General features: G+C 36.2%; 2 protein-coding genes across 2 annotated transcripts in view; both read left to right on the top strand.

Moving 5' to 3' along the window:
- Window positions 1-7038, top strand: part of Brf (Brf RNA polymerase III subunit) — a 47230-nt gene extending 40192 nt beyond the window's left edge. Inside the window, exons 8-12 of the mRNA XM_089738496.1 lie at window positions 266-418; window positions 953-1186; window positions 3150-3396; window positions 4066-4232; window positions 4993-7038. Of these exons, the coding sequence (XP_089594622.1) occupies window positions 266-418; window positions 953-1186; window positions 3150-3396; window positions 4066-4232; window positions 4993-5117 (926 nt within the window). The 3' untranslated portion in view covers window positions 5118-7038. The remainder of the gene's footprint in view (window positions 1-265; window positions 419-952; window positions 1187-3149; window positions 3397-4065; window positions 4233-4992) is intronic.
- Window positions 7039-16298: 9260 nt separating this feature from the next.
- Pli (E3 ubiquitin-protein ligase pellino) overlaps window positions 16299-21100 on the top strand; it is a 66753-nt gene continuing 61951 nt past the window's right edge. The window contains exon 1 of the mRNA XM_028184930.2: window positions 16299-16709. Coding sequence (XP_028040731.2) covers window positions 16696-16709 — 14 coding nt within the window. The 5' untranslated portion in view covers window positions 16299-16695. The remainder of the gene's footprint in view (window positions 16710-21100) is intronic.

Below are 21100 nucleotides of genomic sequence, written 5' to 3' on the forward strand. Positions count from 1 at the left end.
CTGGGTAAGACTATATCTTTGTTCCCACCGCTGAGCACGGATCTCCGTCCCGCGACTCAAATGTTGTTCACTCCAACTAAGCAGTGGGCGGAAAGCTATTCCTAAAACAAGACTGACAAGCAACTCTTTAAATAGTCACCTTGAAATCCATTTACCAATCCAGGGCAGGTCATTCGGAACAGTAGACTAAAACCCTCTGACTCTGCTGAAGTACTAGAGCTGCCTTACCTTAGTTACCAGTACTAAAACCTATCTTTCCTAACAGAAAATATAGGTTCGGAAGATGAAGACGCTACAAGATTCGCTGCTGAAGAAACATTGGAGATAATTGACGAGATCACAAAGGATATAAGACCTAAAAACGAGGGACCTAAGGAAGAAAATAAACATGAGAAGATGAAACTCGAAAAGGGTCTAGGTAAGATGGTCTAGAAACAAACTATATACGATATTGGACTTTATTGTCTACCTAATGATAGGAATATGGAGAGGTATGAGCCGGCACGGGTTTTGCTATCATGATACATTTCAACTGAGTAATGTTAAGACTAACGATATAGCCGTGATTTCAATGCAGTAAGGTCTTCGGTCTAACATCAGATGGAAGAAGATTCATATCGCCGTTGTCTAAGGCTCCAGAAAACGTGACCAGTCTTTTTTTTATTGCTTAGATGGGTGGATGAGCTCACAGCCCACCTGGTGTTAAGTGGTTACTGGAGCCCATGGACATCTACAACGTAAATGCGCCACCCACCTTGAGATATAAGCTCTAAGATCTCAGTATAGTTACAACGGCTGCCCCACCCTTCAAACCGAAACGCATTATTGCTTCACGGCAGAAATAGGCAGGGCGGTGGTACTTACCCGCCCGGACTCACAAGAGGTCCTACTACCAGTAAAAAGTCTGTTGTTATATCATTCAAAGTAATCCTCATGTTTTGTCCTGATTCAGGACCGGACTTAGCGGTCATAGGCCTCGGTCCGTCCGACGATAAGAACGCAGACAAGTTCGTCAAGCCTGAACCGAAGCAAACGTTCTGCAAGGACCTACAGAACGCCGACGAACTGGTCATGAGTCAGAGAGACGAAGAGTACATCGATTCACTGATCATGAGCGCCGATGAAGCTAAGCACAAAACTAAACTGTGGAACAAAGTCAACGCCGGCTATTTGAAAGAACAGAAAAGTGAGTACGTTCGAATACTTTTATTAGGTATACTAGAATTCTGCCCGTGATTCTGTGAGGTATTCACCAAAATAACCTATTATTACTATGTATCTATATACCTAGTCAGGTCATAAGTATTATCACACAGTAAAAACTTTTCTTTTAGAATGCTGGCCACAAAAAAGTTTATTGAATTCGAATTTCGAATTGTTCATGAAAATAAAAATGTATACTTTTAGAATTTTACTCATTTTTAAATATGGAGTGGACGCTTAAAGAAGACCGTGTTGCAGTTATTGCGTTGCATCGTTGCGATTACGCGCCAATTCAAATTTTTAACATACTGAAAAATTTGAATATAACCAAAAGATTCGTTTATCGTACCATCAAACGATACAATGAAGACTCTAGTGTAGATGACAGGTCAAGAAGTGGTCGCCCTCGGTCTGTTAGGACTCCAGCAGTGATAAAAGCTGTGAAGGCGTGAATTCAAAGAAATCCCAAACGTAAGCAGAAACTGTTGGCCCTTCAGATGGGGTTAAGCAGAACCACGGTGAAAAGGGTGTTAAATGAAGACTTAGGGCTTCGGGCATATCGAAGAAAAACAGGACATCGTTTGAATGCTCGTCTAATGGACCTGAGACTGAAGAGATGCCGCGCTTTGTTGAAGCGGTACGCGGGAAAAAAATATCGGGAAATTCTTTTTACGGATGAAAAATTTTTTACCGTAGAAGAGAGCTACAACAAACAAAATGATAAGGTGTACGCACATAGTAGTGAAGAAGCGAGCAACCGTATTCCGCGTGTCCAACGAGGTCATTTTCCATCCTCGCTCATGGTATGGTTGGAAGTTTCTTATTGGGGCTTAACAGAGGTACATTTTTGTGAGAAAGGTGTAAAAACGAATGCAGCTGTGTATCAAAATACAGTCCTGATGAACCTTGTGGAACCTGTTTCTCATACCATGTTCAATAACAGGCACTGGGTATTCCATCAAGATTCGGCGCCAGCTCATAGAGCGAAGAGCACACAAGACTGGCTGGCGGCGCGTGAAATCGACTTCATCCGGCACGAAGACTGGCCCTCCTCCAGTCCAGATTTGAATCCGTTAGATTACAAGATATGGCAACACTTGGAGGAAAAGACATGCTCAAAGCCTCATCCCAATTTGGAGTCACTCAAGACATCCTTGATTAAGGCAGCCACCGATATTGACATGGACCTCGTTCGTGCTGCGATAGACGACTGGCCGCGCAGATTGAAGGCCTGTATTCAAAATCACGGAGGTCATTTTGAATAAACTTTAGTGTCATAAGAATCTATGTTTTGTTAAGTTCATTTTGGTATGTGAATGGTTACATAATAAATAAACTTGTTTCAATTATTTTACATTAAACATGTGACAGAATTTATGACCTGACTAGGTATAATAAAAAATATGCGTATATGTGTGTTATCCTTAGTCCATTCGTCCGATTGTGACTAAATTTAGTACACTTCCATCCATCTTCACTTCAGTCCACCAGTACACTTTCATCAATTCGTATGTTTGCCTGATGCAGGAATGGAACCCACGACCCTCGACCCAGAAGTTATGTGCTCTAACTACTGCATATCCGAGTCAGTCGGACTATATTAGGTTTTAAACTGTCATAATGATCTAGAGCCGTGCAAGAATAATCGAAAAAAAAAACTTGAGAGGTGTCAAGGGACACCCGGATGGAACGTAGTTCCTTTCGATTAATTAGTGAAGGAATTGTAATACTTTTTTTGTTTTTTAGTTATAATAATAATAAATAAAAAATTAACAAATATAATGAATGAATGAGAGAGAGAGACAGAGAGAGAGAGAGAGAGAGAGACAGAGCAAAAACTGTCGTTACAACTTTTGGTCTTAATTTTTTCCGTCTAGCCCCCTTTTACAACGCTCGATAAGGAACTTCGTTCCAAAAACCATTAAAAAAAAAACGTTGATTTCCAGTCAAGCAAGAGATTAAGGCAAAAGAATTAGAAGAGAACAAAGACAAAAAGAAGAAAGTGAGAGGCTCATACAGAAAGAAGGTCGCCATTAACGCCGCGACCGCCGGTGAGGCTATAGAGAAGATGTTGGCCGAGAAGAAGATGAGCTCCAAGATCAATTACGACATCCTGAAGAGCCTCGACCAGTCGGGCGCTCCGATAGCACCGCCCTCTTCGAAACCTGAGACGGAAGCTGCCGCCAGCCCCAGGTGAGTGACAGAGCAAGCCTCTGAAGCTTACTAATTAGACTTCAATATAATCGACAGTTATCGATCGAAGGAACGTTCTAGAATGCAAGCCTAATACAGATGCATACATAACTAGATGAACGTAGTTATTGAAAAGGTTAGCCATAGGCATTATCTGTTTTTTACGAGTACAAAACGAGAATTTGTATGGTTTTGTCCTTTATACGCTGCAAATGTTTGTAATGAAACTTAGTGTTGTCTAGTAACATTGTTGTCAGTAATGCGTTTCGGTTTGAAGGGTGGGGCAGCCGTTGTAACTATACTTGAGACCTTAGAACTTGTATCTCAAGGTGGGTGGCGCATTTACGTTGTGGATGTCTATGGGCTCCAGTAACCACTTAACACCAGGTGGGCTGTGAGCTCGTCCACCCATCTAAGCAATAAAAAATAAAAAAAGAAGAATTTTTCTTGGCTGTAACTTCTAGCCTGTATTGTTTTTGGAAAAGTCACCGTCAAAGTGCATTACCACTTGTCGAACGCCGATATTTCGGGTTATCTATTTAGTGATTCGCAATCGTTCACAATCAGATGAACAAAATTTCTATAAAAAAATATATATGAATAACTAATTCACGCATTTCGTTAGAAGCAAAAGTAGCATCATTGTAATATCTTATTGTTCACCAACAGAGGTCCACCGACGCCGGCTGCTCCTGGGACGACAGTGGTTCCAGAGTCTCCGATACCGCGGAAACGGAAGAAGAAGGCGCGACCCGCCCCCCTCACGCCCGCGACCCCCTCCAAGCCACCCACACCCGCCACCCCCGCCCCGCCCACACCACAAACCCCTGTACACGGTATGTACTACAATACTACGCAATGTGGGGACGTCGTTATTAAGTAGTCAAGACAATTTTATATTATTCAACCTCCCGGTCTTATTGTCCTATCTAGGTATGGCTCGTGATTGCCAAGACCTTGCCTATTTCTATCGTAAATCAACAACGCACTTGATGGGTGTCTCAGTTATCGCACTGACTAATTTCCAGTTTAAATTTGTCAGTGCAGTTATTAGCTAGCTAACCCATTATACTGACAAATTTAATCTGTAGTTTGATTATACAGACAAATGTAATCGGTGACTTTTTGGCGGGAACGCGAGGAGTGAAGTTGTGTGATTTGTTGTATTTTGTCTATTTAGTGTTTCTTCGGGTTTAAATGTGTAATAATTGTGGTTTATTAACTGTTTAATATCTGTGAAAGTGCACAAATGTGGGAAAATGAAACAAAGCCGTTGGATGTAACTTCTCGGGATCCTCCAAAAAGTCCACTGAAAAAATCTTAGTAAATGACCACCATTTTACTGAGATTATATTTCATCTCATTTCATTTAATTGAATTTCATCCTAGTTGATTAAGGTCTCAAATTAATCATCTTCATTTCATTTCACTCCATAATATCATTTTTCATAAAAATATGAATATAAATTAAAATAAGACATGACTTAAAGGTCCTAGTTACCAGGTCATACAATACCTTAAAAAAAAATGTAATCTTTAGCTCGTTATACAGACAAATTTAGAGTGCTGCTTCATTATACAAATTATTAAACGCAGATATCATAGATGACGACGAAGACGATCAAGATCCAGAACCGGAACCGGAAGCCGAAGAGCTATCGCTCGCCGCCATTTTACAGAATGGACAAGAAGAAGATTATTATGATTATGAAGAATATTAATATAGGTATATTTATATATCTGTGTGTAGCATTAGTTAAATTCGATCTGTTAATATTAGCAAATTTAGCTGTTGCATCTCTTGATACTGCCAAGCTATTAATAGGAACTTAATAGATAGATTGTAACTTGGTAGGATGGAGACGGTAAGATGTGAAACAGACTCATATACCTACCAACTAGACAGGTATATGACTATGTAAGGGAAATATTAACTGTTAGGGTCCTTGATACGATACCTTTTTTTTACGACCTATGTAATTAAATTTCCGAACGTACGGGGTCAACGGACTCGTATAACGCGACGAACTACCTTTGGCTTAGATTATGTGCTCAGGATTCACAGTGTTCTATTTATTTATTTACTCAATAGATGTACATAAAATAATAATGATCATGAAAAAAGACTGAGTGAAGTAAATTTTGTTTGCGGTTGCACGCATTTCAAGCCTGAACGGTAATGCGATAAATAAAATGTACACCACACAAAAATAGAAGCATGGGAACAACTAACAACAATTAAAATAAAGTACTAAAATGAGTCTTGTTAAAAATAAAATATATAGAACAATAACACAGCTACACTTAAACCTTATTTAGAATTCATTAAAAAAAAGAGCAGATTGCTATAAGTTTACGGAATGAAGAAAACAAAGAAAATACACAAAAACCTATTTCACTTAACCGAAATTCTGATATTACCCAACAGAGAGCTAAGCAATGCACCATGAAAGTTACATCTAATTTTAATATCATTATAATTGTATCTTTGAGAACGTTTTTATAACATCCCTCCTAGATACATACGTACGTGTAAAGATATCATGTATTATTTATGATTAGTTTTAGTTTAACTTGTGTAATTAACATTGTTTTATAGCTTACTTATTAATTTTAAATATTTATTTTGCAATCTAATATGTAGCTATCGTGGTATAAGTGGGCAGTTTAAAAAAATTAAAATGATATTGAAGAGATTATAATATGATCATATTTTATGACAAACATTAGAAAAGGATGGACGTATCGTTTTATGACGTTGCCGCTATGTGAAGCGGGCGTGTGAGAGAGATAGCAAATTGATTCCTCTAATCACCTACTAATACTTCTTAATACTGGTGGCAGGACCTCTTGTGAGTATGCACTTGTAACTACCACCGCCCCACCTATTTCGGCCGTGAAACAGTAATGCGTTTCGGTTTGAAGGGTGGGACATCCGTTGTAACTATACTGAGACCTTAGGCCTTATATCTCAAGGTGGGTGGCGCATTTCGCAGATGTCTATGGGCTCTAGTAACCACTTACACCAGGTGGGCTGTGAGATCGTCCACCCATCTAAGCAATAAAAAATAAATTAAGAAAAATAATCAAAGATGATATTTTAATGGTTTTATTTTTTTTATTTTTTTATATATCTTCTATAATCTTTGATTCTTTTTCTTTATACGATTGCAACGCCTTATTCAAGTTATTAGTGATTCTGACTACTTTACACGGAATTTCAAGTTTAATTCTCCTTCGGAATCAGTAACTTATCAAGAACTCTTGTTTCAAGTTGGGTGGTGGCAGTTACGTTGTTAATGTCTATGGTGAGTCCTATGACCACCTCAGGCTTAGCTCGTCCATCTATTTAATTAATTTAAAAAAAAAAACTGTACATTAATTACCTGTTCTTGATTTACATATTTGTTTCCTTTAGCCATAACATAGGACAATAGTTTAGGGATGTACAATTAAGGTTTTTTTAAAGCAATCACTTGTATGTTTTATTCCTAATTAGATAATTAAAAAGGACTAAGATGATTTGAGATAATTAGAAAAAATCCTTAAATGGCATGTGCTGTTGTATATGAGAAAATGTATATAAATAATTCAACATACGAACGTAGATTGTCTCTGTTAGGTAAGTCAGTGTGGTGATTAGCGTGTGTCAACGTACAGAAAAATAGACGACATTCGACTTTTTTTTTTTTTCCTACCTAAGCTGATAGCCCTAGGGGCTATGTCAGCGTAACCCTAACATAGCCCTAGGGGCTATGTCAGCGTAACCCTAACTTTAGTAGGTGAGCTCACGGGGCTCAAACCTGACGATGTTGCTAACACGAACCCTAGCAAGAGCCGTGCTTCGCAGAATCTACCACCGGATCGGAAGCGCGACCCACTGAGAAGATCCGGCGAGAAACTCAGTGGGCTGTGTCTGAGAGTTAATTTACTCGTCGAGCCCTTCGTCGCAAGCGACGGGTTCGACGAGAACGGTGACCGGTGCTTGAAGTACCTAAAAGCACCGTTAGTGGATCGGGAGGATCCGAGATGACGTGTTTTGGGCGACGTCGACTGCTTTCCATTCTGTCCGCAGGATCGGGAATGACACTCGACTTATGATAACCAAGGTGCAAAGAAATCCAAGCCGCAATGGCATTGAAACAATATTCTGAATTAAACAATAAAATATAGTATTTTAATTTACTTTAAACAAAAGTTCTTGTTATACGAATCAGATATATAACGCGAGAACGATTGTAAGACGCCCCCGCGTTCTGTCGGAACCATAGATTCCGCGCATTGGTTCATTTTTATTTGTATTACATTGCGTGTAAAAAATATTCGTTATAAAATTTTCGTATACATTTTTTGAGGGCTGTATCAGGAATGACAAACATCGTTTGTCTTTGTTTCCGAGGACGGCTTCAATGAAAACTGTATATTAATGTATTATATTTAAATTTAAATTGGATTACATTTTTTCAGGTTTAAGTTGACGCTATTTTAAATGTAAATATTTAAGTTCATATTCGTACTTAAGGCAATAATTTTGCCTTCAACGACGAAACTTCGTTAGGTATTAATTTTATCATGTATTATGTTGCAGGCAACTATTAAGTGAAATAATCTAGCGTTCTAAAAATATTTATTGTACTTACGTACGTATTTTACACTTTGTGAAATAAATAAGTTGTTTATATTTAATCGTAGAACTGTTGTCGATAAAATGTATTTTATAGAAAAATAAACTCTTCTGTCAATGTGTAATTGAGTTAATGGCAATAATATATCAAATGATTAATATAATGTGAAAACATATTAAGTTTTTTTTGCGTACCGCCATTTTACAGTAACATCGTTCTTGCTTTTGACCCGACCTTAAGAGTTATTTTGATTCACTCTAGGACTCTAGTAGTACTAATGTCAGCAACAACCATAACACAGGAGACTGTACTCTTCGTAAAGTTCGATGAGACACTTAGCCCATAACACCTACCCGCGGAGCTTGGTATTTCGGATCCGATAACCTATTAGGCCTCATTAGGGAGCGCTTAGGCAGTAGTGAAAGTGGTTAATAAACTCTCCCCTCTCGGCTGTGTTCTCTAATGGAAATCATTATTATATGTTCATATCATAGTTCGCCCGTCCGGCTTATTGAGTCTGGTATAGCCTCCAGCAGCTCCTCCGTCTTAAAATAAAAGCGGTAAAACGCTTTCTGGGATGACATAATTGACAAATTGGATTTCTAATCTAAGTTTTTAGCTACTAGTTGCGTACACAGGCATAACAATATGCCTACTAAGCGTCTATTAACTACCGTTGTCCGTATATACTAGCCATTACAGAATATAGAGGGTAGTTTTTTTAAGTTTGCGCTTTTAATTGGTTCTATTTGATTAAAGAACGAGTTCAGACCCCTTTTAATATTTAGTCCTCAAAGGAGCTGGCTTTTGCTTGTTGCAGGATAGGTTGCGCACTAGTATAGTAAGCGGAACGTAAGTTGGCAAGGTTTTGGTGTAGTGGAGGTAATGTCGCGCATAGTGCACATTGCAACAAAAAAATGGTCACTTTTATTGCCCGCATATGATTTAATTTTATTTTATTAAATTTTTTATTTGCCATAATTTATTTTTAAGCCCGTTTGTTTAGAAGAAAGTTAAAGAAAAGAGGAATTCGTGTAGTGTATTAGGTGTTATAAATAAAATACAATTAAAAGTTAAGAAGTTTATTTAAAAAAATATACTTAATATTTAAAAATTATGTGTCGCCGTCGTCACTATCATTTTCTAATAGTGCTACCCCTTGGATTAAATTTATGGTAGCACCTGAGCTGGTGGAAGGAGTTGGCTCCTGATCGTCGACATAACGAAGAGTCGCTGTCGTCAATGGCGTAAATAATAAAACGCTCAGTGACTGAATCGACTATATGGTCATTGGTATTTGGTCCTGGCATTGCAAACAAACTTAAAACAATGACACTCGTAACAAAAACTAAATTTAAAACAATAATAACAACTCGTAACAAAAACTCAATATAAACAAAGGGTTCCTACAAATTTAGCAGGCGCATGTGTAACCGGGAGCGAACGGAACGTGGACGCGGTGCAGGAGGGGAGGGTCGACTGACTCACCAATCGCGCGCTCGGAACGGTGCCACGTCTTTCCCCGCGTACCGCTTGACAACCAAAGAGACCTAAAAAACGACTTCTGCGCATCTAGCGACTCTTGCCAAGTTACGTGCCGGGGACTATAGCTACCACCATCCTGCCTATTTCAGTCGCGAAGCCCTCATGTGTTAAAATTTTAAGGATGGAACAGCCATTATACAATTCAATTGATCTGACATCACAAGGTGTGGCGGCATTTAAGCCTGTCATAACTATGGTACTATGCAAATATGGTGTTTAATTAATATTAAAGTCCGGTCTCAATGTATTTTTTATTTGTTTACTAATTAAATTTTGGTTTTTCCGATGTTTGCCGATTCGAATTTCCTTCAGCTACAGTTCTCATTACGCTGCGAGCTGACACTCCTGTAGCCTCTGCTACTTACTAATTTATTTATGTTCATCTATTATCATATTTGTGTTCAATCCTTTCTTTGTCTTGTCACCCTTTCGTCTGAGAAAAAAATATGCACATTGTAAATTAAATTTTTCACTGGTCGATCTTAGGATATATTATCTCGTGTATGCTCGGAACAAACTGGCGAAAACAATTGAATTGTGTAACCATGGCGGTGATTGACGTTGACGGCAGACTGAGTTAGCTTGACGTTTGTCTACCTCCCCGCCCTGCCGCTCATATATCTCAAGCGGCTTCCGTGCACCCTATACTAAACCGATTTTGATAAAACTGATTTTTTTTAGATTAATTTGAAAGTTTTTATGTCATGTGTGTCATATATGTTAATATCTTTACTCACTGCTTCACTGATCTTCCACAGTATCTGGGGGTGACCGCTTCAGTCGGTATTAGGAGTCGTCTACTTACTCTCTGCCTCGAAATGTGTTAAGACACCTTCCATGGCGATTATTGCGCGTACGTGTGTTTGCTAAAATAGTTTAATAGGCGTTTAGACTCTAAACTTGTAACCAATTTGCCGCCTACAGAAGAATGCAGCTTATCTTTGTCCGTGGCATTATGGTCTCTCGGTGCTTTACGCTCTCAAAGCACCGATTGCCTTTCAAAGTTCGACATGCAACCTAGCACATAGACACAACCCGCTGAGTTTCTCGCCGGCTTCTCTCAGGGAGTTGAGATTCCGATCCGGTGGTAAATTCTGCGAAGCGCTGCGCTTGCTACTGACTAGTGTTAACAGCTTTTTCAAATTGAGCCCGTGAGCTTACCTATCGGTCCGTAAGTAGATAGGATAGACTCATAGGCTACCAGCGAATACCAGGGGAAAATAAAAAGACTTATCGCCATCTCCTCTTTTCGAAGGCCACAAAAATGTCTACTGCTTTAGTAATCAGTGATCAGGTTGTATTAACCATTCTAAAAATCTTAAAAGTACAAAATGCGTCACAGAACATGGCTACGTACGAATTTAGTACACTCACTAATACTAAAGTGCAGTGAACTTAAGTGTATTGAGAAGCTTAGATAGTCGAGACCGGACACGTTCGAACAGGACTGCGTTTTGTAGTGTTCCTTTACCTTTTACCTTGTAGTACGTAATTACTGCTCGAGCGATAGTGAGGAAAACATCACAAACTGAATCGATATTTTCACCGATTCGATAGTTACGATTATAATCGATATATTGATTTAATTCAATACAAATTCAAATCTTGATAAACTATACATTGTGTCCGATTTTTTAAAGAATTGAGATTGAGACTTGAGATTACTACAACTAAGTAGTGTTGATAAGTAGCAACTAGAATTCGAGATGGTTGGGTTTGATCATTCAAGGCCGTTGCTTTCTCTTTGTGTTCCATAAAGATTTTTATTTCTGTAAAACATTACATGAATAAGCAGTTCATAAGATAATTTATAATTTTAACAGAGAGATTGTTACCGAAATAAGCGATAATCGATATAAATGCATAACATTAATCGATAACAATGCGTAATCGATGCTCCTGCAAATGTACACCTATCTAAACCCAAGACCTACAAAAACGAAACTAAACTCTTAAACCAAACAAAAACCGACATGCTTCGCCCGGGAGCGAATAATAACTTGAATAAAAAGATTTAATTTAGTCATTTAGTGATAAATATTAATAATGACAAATAGGGTATTATTTATATTATTTAAAAGAAATTAAAATGGGGCAAATTTGTAAATTTCAAGAAATTAAAACAAGAAAATACTTCGCCAATACCATGAAAATTTTCAAGACTGAACAATCACTTAATATTATTAATCGCTTTAAAAGTGAATTTAAAGTAGTGTATTGTTTGAGTTTTTTTATGAAACTTGTTACAAGAATCAGATTCATTGGGTAAGTAATTAATTTAGTATAAACAATAATAAGTTTTTTTTTTTGTAATTCTCCATCTTTACTTGTCATGGTGTAAATTAAATCTTAAATATCATTAATCAAAGAATTTTCTACTACTTTAGTCAATAAACAAGCATGAATTGCGAGTGGCAGCTCACCTAATGCTACGTGGTCACTGCCAATGGACATTGGCAAAACATATTTTTTTTATTGTTTAGATGGTTGGACGAGCTCACGGTCCACTTGATGTTAAGTGTTTACCGAAGCCCATAGACATCTACAACGTAAATGCCGCCACCCACCTTGAGACCTTGAGTTGTAAAGTCTTACTTTTAACAGTACAACGGCTGCCACAATCTTCACAACCGAAACGCATTACTGCTTCACGTCAGAAATATTCAGAGTGGTGGTACCTACCTACCCGTGCGGACAAGACGTTTTACCACCAGTAATTATAATTTTGCGGGTTTGATTTTTATTACACGATGTTATTCTTTCACCGTCGAAGTCAATCGTGAACATAAGTTAAGTACGGATTTCATTGGAAAAATTGGTACCTGCCGGCGGGATTCGAACACCAGTGCATCTCTGCATATGAATGCACCGGACGTCTTAACCTTTAGGCTACGACGACTCTGTTTACCGTTAAATTCATGCTTTAAAATTCGATTAAATAAGTACATTTGGAGAACATTCCATAGCTCCGAGGGTGCCATTTTGTTTAAAGGAAAATTAGTCATTCCATATATTTTTTTGTTTTTCCTGCCTATGCTGATAGCCTTGAGAGGCTATTTCAGCTGCACCCTAACGTGTGTAGGTGAGTTCACGGGGCTCAAACCGGAGTGTTTCTAACACTGACCCTAGCAAGAGCAGTGCTTCGCCGAATCTACCACCGGATCGGACACGTGACCCACTGAGCTGATCCGGCGAGAAACTCAGCCGGCTGTGTGTCTATGGGTTAATTCACTCATCGAGCCCTTCGTCGCAAGTGACGGGTTCGACGAGGACGGTGACCGGAATCATTCCAAAGCCTTTTAGAACTAATGAAAAAAAAATTTGATCTGATAGTTTTTCAAAAGTCTAATAGATAATTTTTCTAATATCCGAGTTAAAAAGTGATAGTGAAAGCTAGGCCACGAACACGTCTGGGCATATATAGCAGTAAAACAGGCTCAGAAGTACAAATCAACTGCAAGTTCGATTTCCTCGGGTTTCAGGAAATATTGTTCTATCACAAGCTGAAAGAAACAACATTTGTAGAACACAAACCAGTACGTAATGCATGCACTATTTTAATGCTTTTAAAATATTTTTCTCTCTGTTCTGGTGTTATTTTGTTTTACTTTATATTGGTCTAACCACAAAAAAGCTGCGTACAATTTGTAAAAAAATCCATAACACCTTTCTGTAATGTTTAGTACCATGACATGGGGTAAATTGGGATTCTGGGGTAAATTGGGACAAACCTGCGGAAGATTCTCAAAGTACTTAAAGCACGGAATCTACCTAATTTTCTTTAAGGTAATATTTATCAATGTATAGAAGAAAAACCAAGTTAACTATGGAAGTACTAAACATGAGTTAAGTTGGTCCCAAAAATTCGTCAAATTAAATTTAAAATAGTGGTTGAAAAGTGCGTTTTAAAACAGCTTAAAGAACTTTTAAAAAAAGTAATATTATCGTTGTTTTTTCAATAAGATCACAATTTATATAAGTTTTTAATACACCTGGAAATACCACAACAAACGGTAAGTTGCAATATTCTTATTTTAAATACAATATTTCGACAAAATAAAAAATGTATATTTTTTCCTTTCTTTTTGGGGAAAATTGGGACGTATGTAGGGTAATTTGGAACGAGACTGGAAAAATGAGGGACGAGAAAACACAAAATTGGAACGCCAAAAGACAAAATAGGGATGGCTTGTTAGGGTTGTCACTGATATCTTATAATAGATTTTTTAGCCTATACTATCACTTAATTTCGTGATGTAAAGAAGGTTAATGTGTTTATCAGTTAGTTTATGTAAGTATTATAGGTAAAAGAAAAGTATATATATAATTACTTTTTTTTCGCGACATTTACCTTGTATCTGCCCGGTCGTATGTTCTTTATAGCAATAAAAAAAATTATAAGTTAAAAGAACTCAAACGAATCAAAACTTTTGTTATTTCAGAATCTATTCACGCGTCGAATCATGATTTTGTTAATATTCACAACGAACACACACAAATAAAAACAGGCCTCAGATTTTAAATGTAACATTAATTAAAAATCCGAGATATCCAATTATGAGTGAGTCAATTAATTGAGTTTAGTTATTTAGCTTAGAAATAATTTCTTTTATTTTTGTTATTATTGGCAGTAATCAGATAAAGCTGTTTTTTTATCTTATTCACCTGATATCTTACTCTTGCTCAAAGATTATTTTGAAAATGTTGATTAAATAAAATTGTATTATTGCATTTCCAGTCCTTTTGTTTTCTATTTTTTATTCTACTTTATGATTTCGTTTCAGAGTTGTGATTTTTAAGGAAATTAAATAATAATTTTCTAAAATATAACATGCACATACTTTTTTTGATCATTGTATTGTTGATTATCATTTACGTCACATCGCTTCGGAATAGGAACCAGCTTAATTTACACTATGTTGTGTATTGTGCTTAAATTATGGATTGTATTCATCATTTCGATCCATATAAATAATTATATGGCACCTACCTATATATCGCAGTACTGCGAGTTGACAACCCTTACAAATATCCCAATTTAACCCTTAACCGTGTCAATTTACCCCGGACGCTGGGTAAATTGGGACGGCCATTATTTTACCGATTATTTCTTTAAAATGAATAATTAAAATAATGTAACGGTTTTTATCACCTAGGTACGTTCAAGACTCAACTTATTTCTTGGTTGAGCAGTGACTATTTAATTGGAACTATTTTAAAATTCAATCTGAAGGTCGATTTTGTCCCTATTTACCCCATTGCACGGTAATAAATTCTAGAGTTTCAAAAGTTTAAAATTCTAAGTAGGTACATATTACCACGTATACTTTTATTAAAGGGATTTTATGACCTGGTAACTAAGACCTTTAGGTCAAGTCTTATTTTAATTTTAATGATCTTTTTTATATGAAAAATGATATTATGAAATGAAATGAAGTTGATTATTATGAAACATGGCATGAAATGAAATGAAAACGAAACGAAATGAAATGAGATGAAGTATAATCTGAGTAAAATGGTGGTCACTTGCTGAGACTTTTTGGAAGATCCCGAGAAGTTACGTTCAGCGACTTTGTTTCATTTTCCCACATTTGTGCACTTTCACAGATACTACATAGTTAATAAACCACCGTAATTACAAATTTAAACCTGAAGAAACACTAATTAGACAAAATAAAACAAATCACACAACTTCACTCCTCGCGTTCCCGCCAAAAAATTCTACCAGGTATACTAATTCTAGAAAGTGTTGCCAGCCGACAGGGGTTGATACCATCTTCGATTGTGAAGCAAATGTGTGTGTATATTTGAAGAGTAGTCTCAAGAGTAGCGCAATTGTATTGCAATCCAGTTGAGCCCTAAATCTTATGTTTCAATAGGGATAGCATTCATACTGGATTTATTATCTATGACATTCGGTATCCGCTAATAACAAACTAATTACTGATAGCTTGTATGTCTGTCTTAAATCTTAGCCAATAAAAATAGGATCAAACAAGAGGGTGTTCTATTATTTGAATTTAAATCAAACAGTTCACAACAAATGTATTTGCCCTTTTCAAAGATTGAAACTCGAACATTTGTTTTTTGTGATCACCAAAAAAAGTGAAGTAAATTATCTTTTTTTTTAATTTGTTGTTTTATTTGGTGTAATCTTCTAAATTTCTGTATGATAAATTGTTTCGTATCTGTGGACATGCACAAGACATGCAACAAAATTGTTGGATTTATCCCATCTGACATTTACAGTTTCCTCTTGTCTTGCCTCATGAAATTCCATTTTATTTCAATCAGTTTCCTTACATTTCCTTGTCTTTCATTACACTTTTTGTACCACAGACATGGTTTTGGCCATTTCTAATCTATCTATATATAAATGAATTGCTGTTCGTTAGTCTCGCTAAAATTCGAAAACGGCTGGACCGATTTGGCTAATTTTAGTCTTGAATTATTCGTGGAAGTCCAGAGAGGGTTTAAAAGGTGAAAAAATATGAAAATGCTTAGAATTATATAAAAACAAAATTGTTTGTTCGTCGGACGAATTCCTTTTAGTATTTTTTAAAGTTTGTTTTATACAATAGTTTAGCTCTTTTATTTATCGATTGAGGCACTACGAAGTCTGCCGGGTCAGCTAGTTTAATATAAAAGATTGGTTATTTGGATTATTTTCCCTTTGCCTATCAATTGGACGAATGAAACAAAAAAAATACTACTAAAACCATACTTTACGATACTTGCAACACCAATTTACCATGAAGTTGGTTACCATCTAGTAAAAACACACATTTCAGCTTTAGTTTGTGTTTACGGTATTTGTTGGTAACTAATGGCAGACAATTTTATGTAATTTCGTTCTTTTTATTGAAAATCGCGAAATACGAAACACATTCTTTTATTGTAATCGTAAAATAAAAGAAGCATTGATGACAGTGAACAGTGGCGTTTAAAATTGGGTGTCGCTTGTTATAAAATGAAAAGAAGTGAGTTTGCAGATATTTAGCGATGTGTGTTTTAATAAAATTGAATTGGTGGTGATATATAAAATTAATGGTGTTTTTTATGTTATTGGTGAAGTTTGTAAAGCATAGTTCGAATCATAGGGTCTACAAACGAGCCGACGGATTCTACCATGGTCGTAAAACGGTAAGATTTTTTTGTCTTCACTGTCTGTTAAGCTTCACTCGACGTTGTAGCAGTTTCTTTGTCAACATACTCGAATCACTGCTAACCATTTTAGTATAAATCTAGTATTTAGATTAATACATTTGGACTCTATAAAATTTTCATAAAGTGACCTCTTTGTGCAACAAGAATAGACATGTTTGTTTACATTCCCGTGTATTATCAGACAATCATCACTTCTTTTTGTTTATAAATATTTATTAAACACACTAATAATCTTCATCTATTAAATAAGGGAAAATCAAGAATACAAATCATGTAATTAATAATTATGTAAAAATAGTGTCGTGATTTTTTTAAAATAAATATTAATAAATGGATTAGTTTAGTACATAATCGGTCCGTGTTAAATGGGGTCCAGTTATATTTTTTCCAGTATCACAGGCACCTGATACATATCATACAAGAATAAGACCTTTTAGAATTATGTTGACTGACCAATGCAAATATATAATTAAAAGTATCATTAGCAGTATGTAGTTAACTGTAATTAATGTATGATAAACTACCCAGATGTGATTGAAAATCTGTAGGAGATCTACTAGTAGAACCACGTTGACCACTTTGCTTGATACGGCTGATAATGAATGAATATTGAAGTAATAGAAAATGTCTTTGATAGTAAAAAAATCCTCTAATTTTAATTTTAAATTAATTGTTAGTCCTGTCTAAGCACATTTAAGTATTCATAGTGTGCAAAAAAATAATGTTATTGTATCAAAGCTATTTTTAAATATTGTCCCATTTTATACAGAAAGACAATTTTGATCATGGAGGAATGTTGTTTTATTTAAAAGATAAATAATATAGGAGATTTGCATGCATCTTGACTCTGTTAAAGCGATTAATATAAATAGTGCCATCAATTAAAATTAAACAAAGATTTGGAAAAGCCATTTATAACAATTATTATGTTGAAAAACCTATCATACCTCTCTAACAAAATTGGAATGAACCCCAACACAATATTAATTGGATCAAAGTTTTAAAGTTTTTGGAACAACTTAACATGACAAATTCTTTTAAAAAATGAGATTTCATTATCTATTGAAACAAAGAGCATGTAACATTTACATTATTATGTGTTGACATGGGCAAATGAGTCTGATCCGATGTTATGTTCCGTTCGTTATCAAAAACTGGAGATACCATAATTTCACAACTGGTGTTAAAAACAAAAGTTCATCCCTCATTTGAAAATATTTTGTAAAGTAACAGAGCTGCCTGTTATTTTTTGTTACCACTGAGAACATAATAATGAACAATTATTTTTGTATCAATTTATCGTCAATTTTATCATCAAAGGCAACTGAAATATTTAAATCAATCATTTACATATTTACATAACTATGAATATGTATACAAAAAATATTATACAACACTATAAAACCTTCAAAGGAAGTTTAATTTGTGATCACCAATAACTGTATTAATAATTGAAATGAGAATTTATTTAAAAGTACTAGTTGATATCTCCCAGTTTCTGAGGGTTATTTAATATAATAGTCCCGGAGATTTAGATTCCTGGCATATAGAATAAATTTTTACCAATTACTTAATTGAAGCCTGACAGATGAAAGAGGTTCCCTCTTTTAATTCTCAATACTAAGTAACTATGTTTCTAACAATATGTTCAAAAAGACATGTGATTAAATCATGCGCAGTCATCTGGCCCCAGATTAGGATTCCCTGTGTTATGGGTACTAGAGATTGACATGCATACTTATATATTATGTTTAAATATATACATATATAAATAATGAACATTTGGACAAAAACGAAACATACCTGTTTAGAAATGTTTGCCTGATCTAGGAATCAAACCCACGACATGCGGAGTAACAGTCAGGGGCACTAACTACTGAATCACTGAGTTAGTAATAATATAAATCATCAAAATTTTTAAATATACATAATAAATAATGGCAACTTGATTTTAAGGGTGTTTCAGGGTGTTAATGGTGAGTCCAGTCAGTGATATGTCTACCAGTCAGTGATATGTCTAACATCATCTACATCTATACATCTCTGGTTGCAATTTACTATAAACAACAACTACTACTACTTTAATGTAATTCACCTGTAATTGAGAGCTGTCTCTAGAGTAATTGAGAGCTATTCTACACCAATAAAATAATCTCCCAAGAAATATGTATGATCTGTAGGCAGCAAAAGAGTTTCTGTTGCCATTGACCATGTGCAGTAACTATTATCCATCAGGTACTTAGAGAGAATGATATAAACTGCAATGCAATGTAGAGATTTAGATCTCGTGTCCTTGGTGCCTTAACCATTTAATACTAGGTGGGCTGTAATTCACTATGCAATAAAAAAACAATAAACCCTTCTGTTCATAGCATTATTAGAGTTAATATTAGTAAGTGCTACGGGGCTATCACATTTGTTTAACATGTTTTGTCTTCTATTTTGGATTTGTTTATTTTTTAAATAGCATCCCTGTGCCTCTTGAACGTTCGCGTGAGCAAATTTGACCCTCTTCTCATTATATTTTCATTCCGATAGGGTTCCCTATTGCGGCCGTCCACTTCGCTGATTACATTGTGGTTGCGGGCTTAGCATTCGATATAACTGGCCGATTATGTTGAAGAAAACTTATTTTGTTCTCGTGAATATGAAATAGCAAAGAACATAACGAAATAGCCATCGCGGTATTTCTGTAACTGTTCATTGGATTCGTTGGAAAAACGGAAATTGACTCATACCGTAACGAACATAATGTCTTTATATTTCGCAATAAATATGATCTAAGTATAAGTATTGTGAATATTACTTTTAGCTGAGCAATATCGAATCTTGTTTGAAAACTTGTCCGTAGATAAGACGTTCGAAGTTTGTTTGTGATACGATTCGGTAGGCAGCGGCTCGGCTCTGCTCCTGGCATTGCTGAAGTCCATGGGCGACGGTAACCACTTACCATCAGGTGGGCCGTACGCTCGTCTGCCTACAAAGGCAAAAAAAAATCTCGGGCAGCCACAAATTTTCTAAATTAATGTGCATTTGCTCTGAAATCAATCAAATTAAACCATGACAACATATAAAGATACCATGATGTGCTCTTTCCAGGGTCAGCAGTAATAACTTGTCTGATTTTGACGACAAAAATTCGTTCATGTTCAATTTCAAAAGAGCCTTCACTCCAGTGAAATTGGTGTTTTGACGTCATGTCATCACTTTTCAGGCTACTTATAACTATTTTCTCCGTGTTTTTTTATTGCTTAGATAGGTGGACGAGCTCACAGCCCACCTGGTGTTAAGTGGTTACTGAAGCCCATAGACATCTACAACGTAAATGCGCCACCCACCTTGAGATATAAGTTCTAAGGTATCAGTATAGTTACATGTACATTTACTCAATTTAAATAAGTTGCGATCAAACTTAAATATGAAAGATGAATAAACTCTTAATTCTTAACATCGATTCAAAGCAAACAATCATAAACCGAGAAATCCCTGTGTAGCCAGCCAGCCACACCTCGGTCCGCTCTGATGTCAACCCTTTTTTGCAGGATATATTATGTTTTATGACACAACGTAAAACCCCCTGGTCACGTCTGGCGCGCCAAGATAACGGTGATTCAGCAACTTAGCAGAAATCTGTTAATTACACGCGTGTTATAAAATGCGAACACTTATTGAACGTAGACGCGTTTAAGACACGTTTCAAAACATTGAATATAATTTTAATTTACATGTTCCTGTGAGATTAACTAAAACAGTAGTGTTCTCAAATCTTAAACCGCATGGTTTGTTATAGTCTTCTACCACAGAGAAATTCTTCCGTTACTAAATTCGAACACCTGCCGCCTTCGATCACCTGCGCGACAGATGTTTCTTCCCCATTCCACGTGAATTCTTTAAAAAAAAAAACAGCCGCTTTTATATAATTATGTCGTATTTGGATGTTTTTTAACTTCCTTCTAAAGAGGCACGTGTCAAAAAAGTGTTTCGCAACCGTATAGTAGGAGCCAGCAACAAAAGCATGTCGGGAATGTCCAGTCCGTTCCTGCGTTTGAAATTTTGTATTCATACAAGACTGTTTGTGTAATGCATGTGGCGGCAAAATGCAGTTCGCTGACCGTATCGCACCGGTTGGCCTCGTTGGGACGCTAAACAAAAAAATATAACTAACGAAAATTAAACTAGACTATGGTTAGGTTGTGCGATGACCTCCGAACGGTGGCCTGCAAGAAGTGGATGAGGAGAGCCGTAAACCGGGCTCATTGATGTGGATTCGGAGAGGCCTATGTTTTTTTTTTTTTTTTTTCCTACCTATGCTGATAGCTTTGAGAGGCTATTTCAGCTTCACCCTAACGTTTGTAGGTGAGCTCGCG

The sequence above is a fragment of the Bombyx mandarina genome, chromosome 25, assembly GCF_030267445.1.
Source record: "Bombyx mandarina strain Sakado chromosome 25, ASM3026744v2".
In the NCBI taxonomy this organism is placed as follows: Eukaryota; Metazoa; Arthropoda; class Insecta; order Lepidoptera; family Bombycidae; genus Bombyx; species Bombyx mandarina.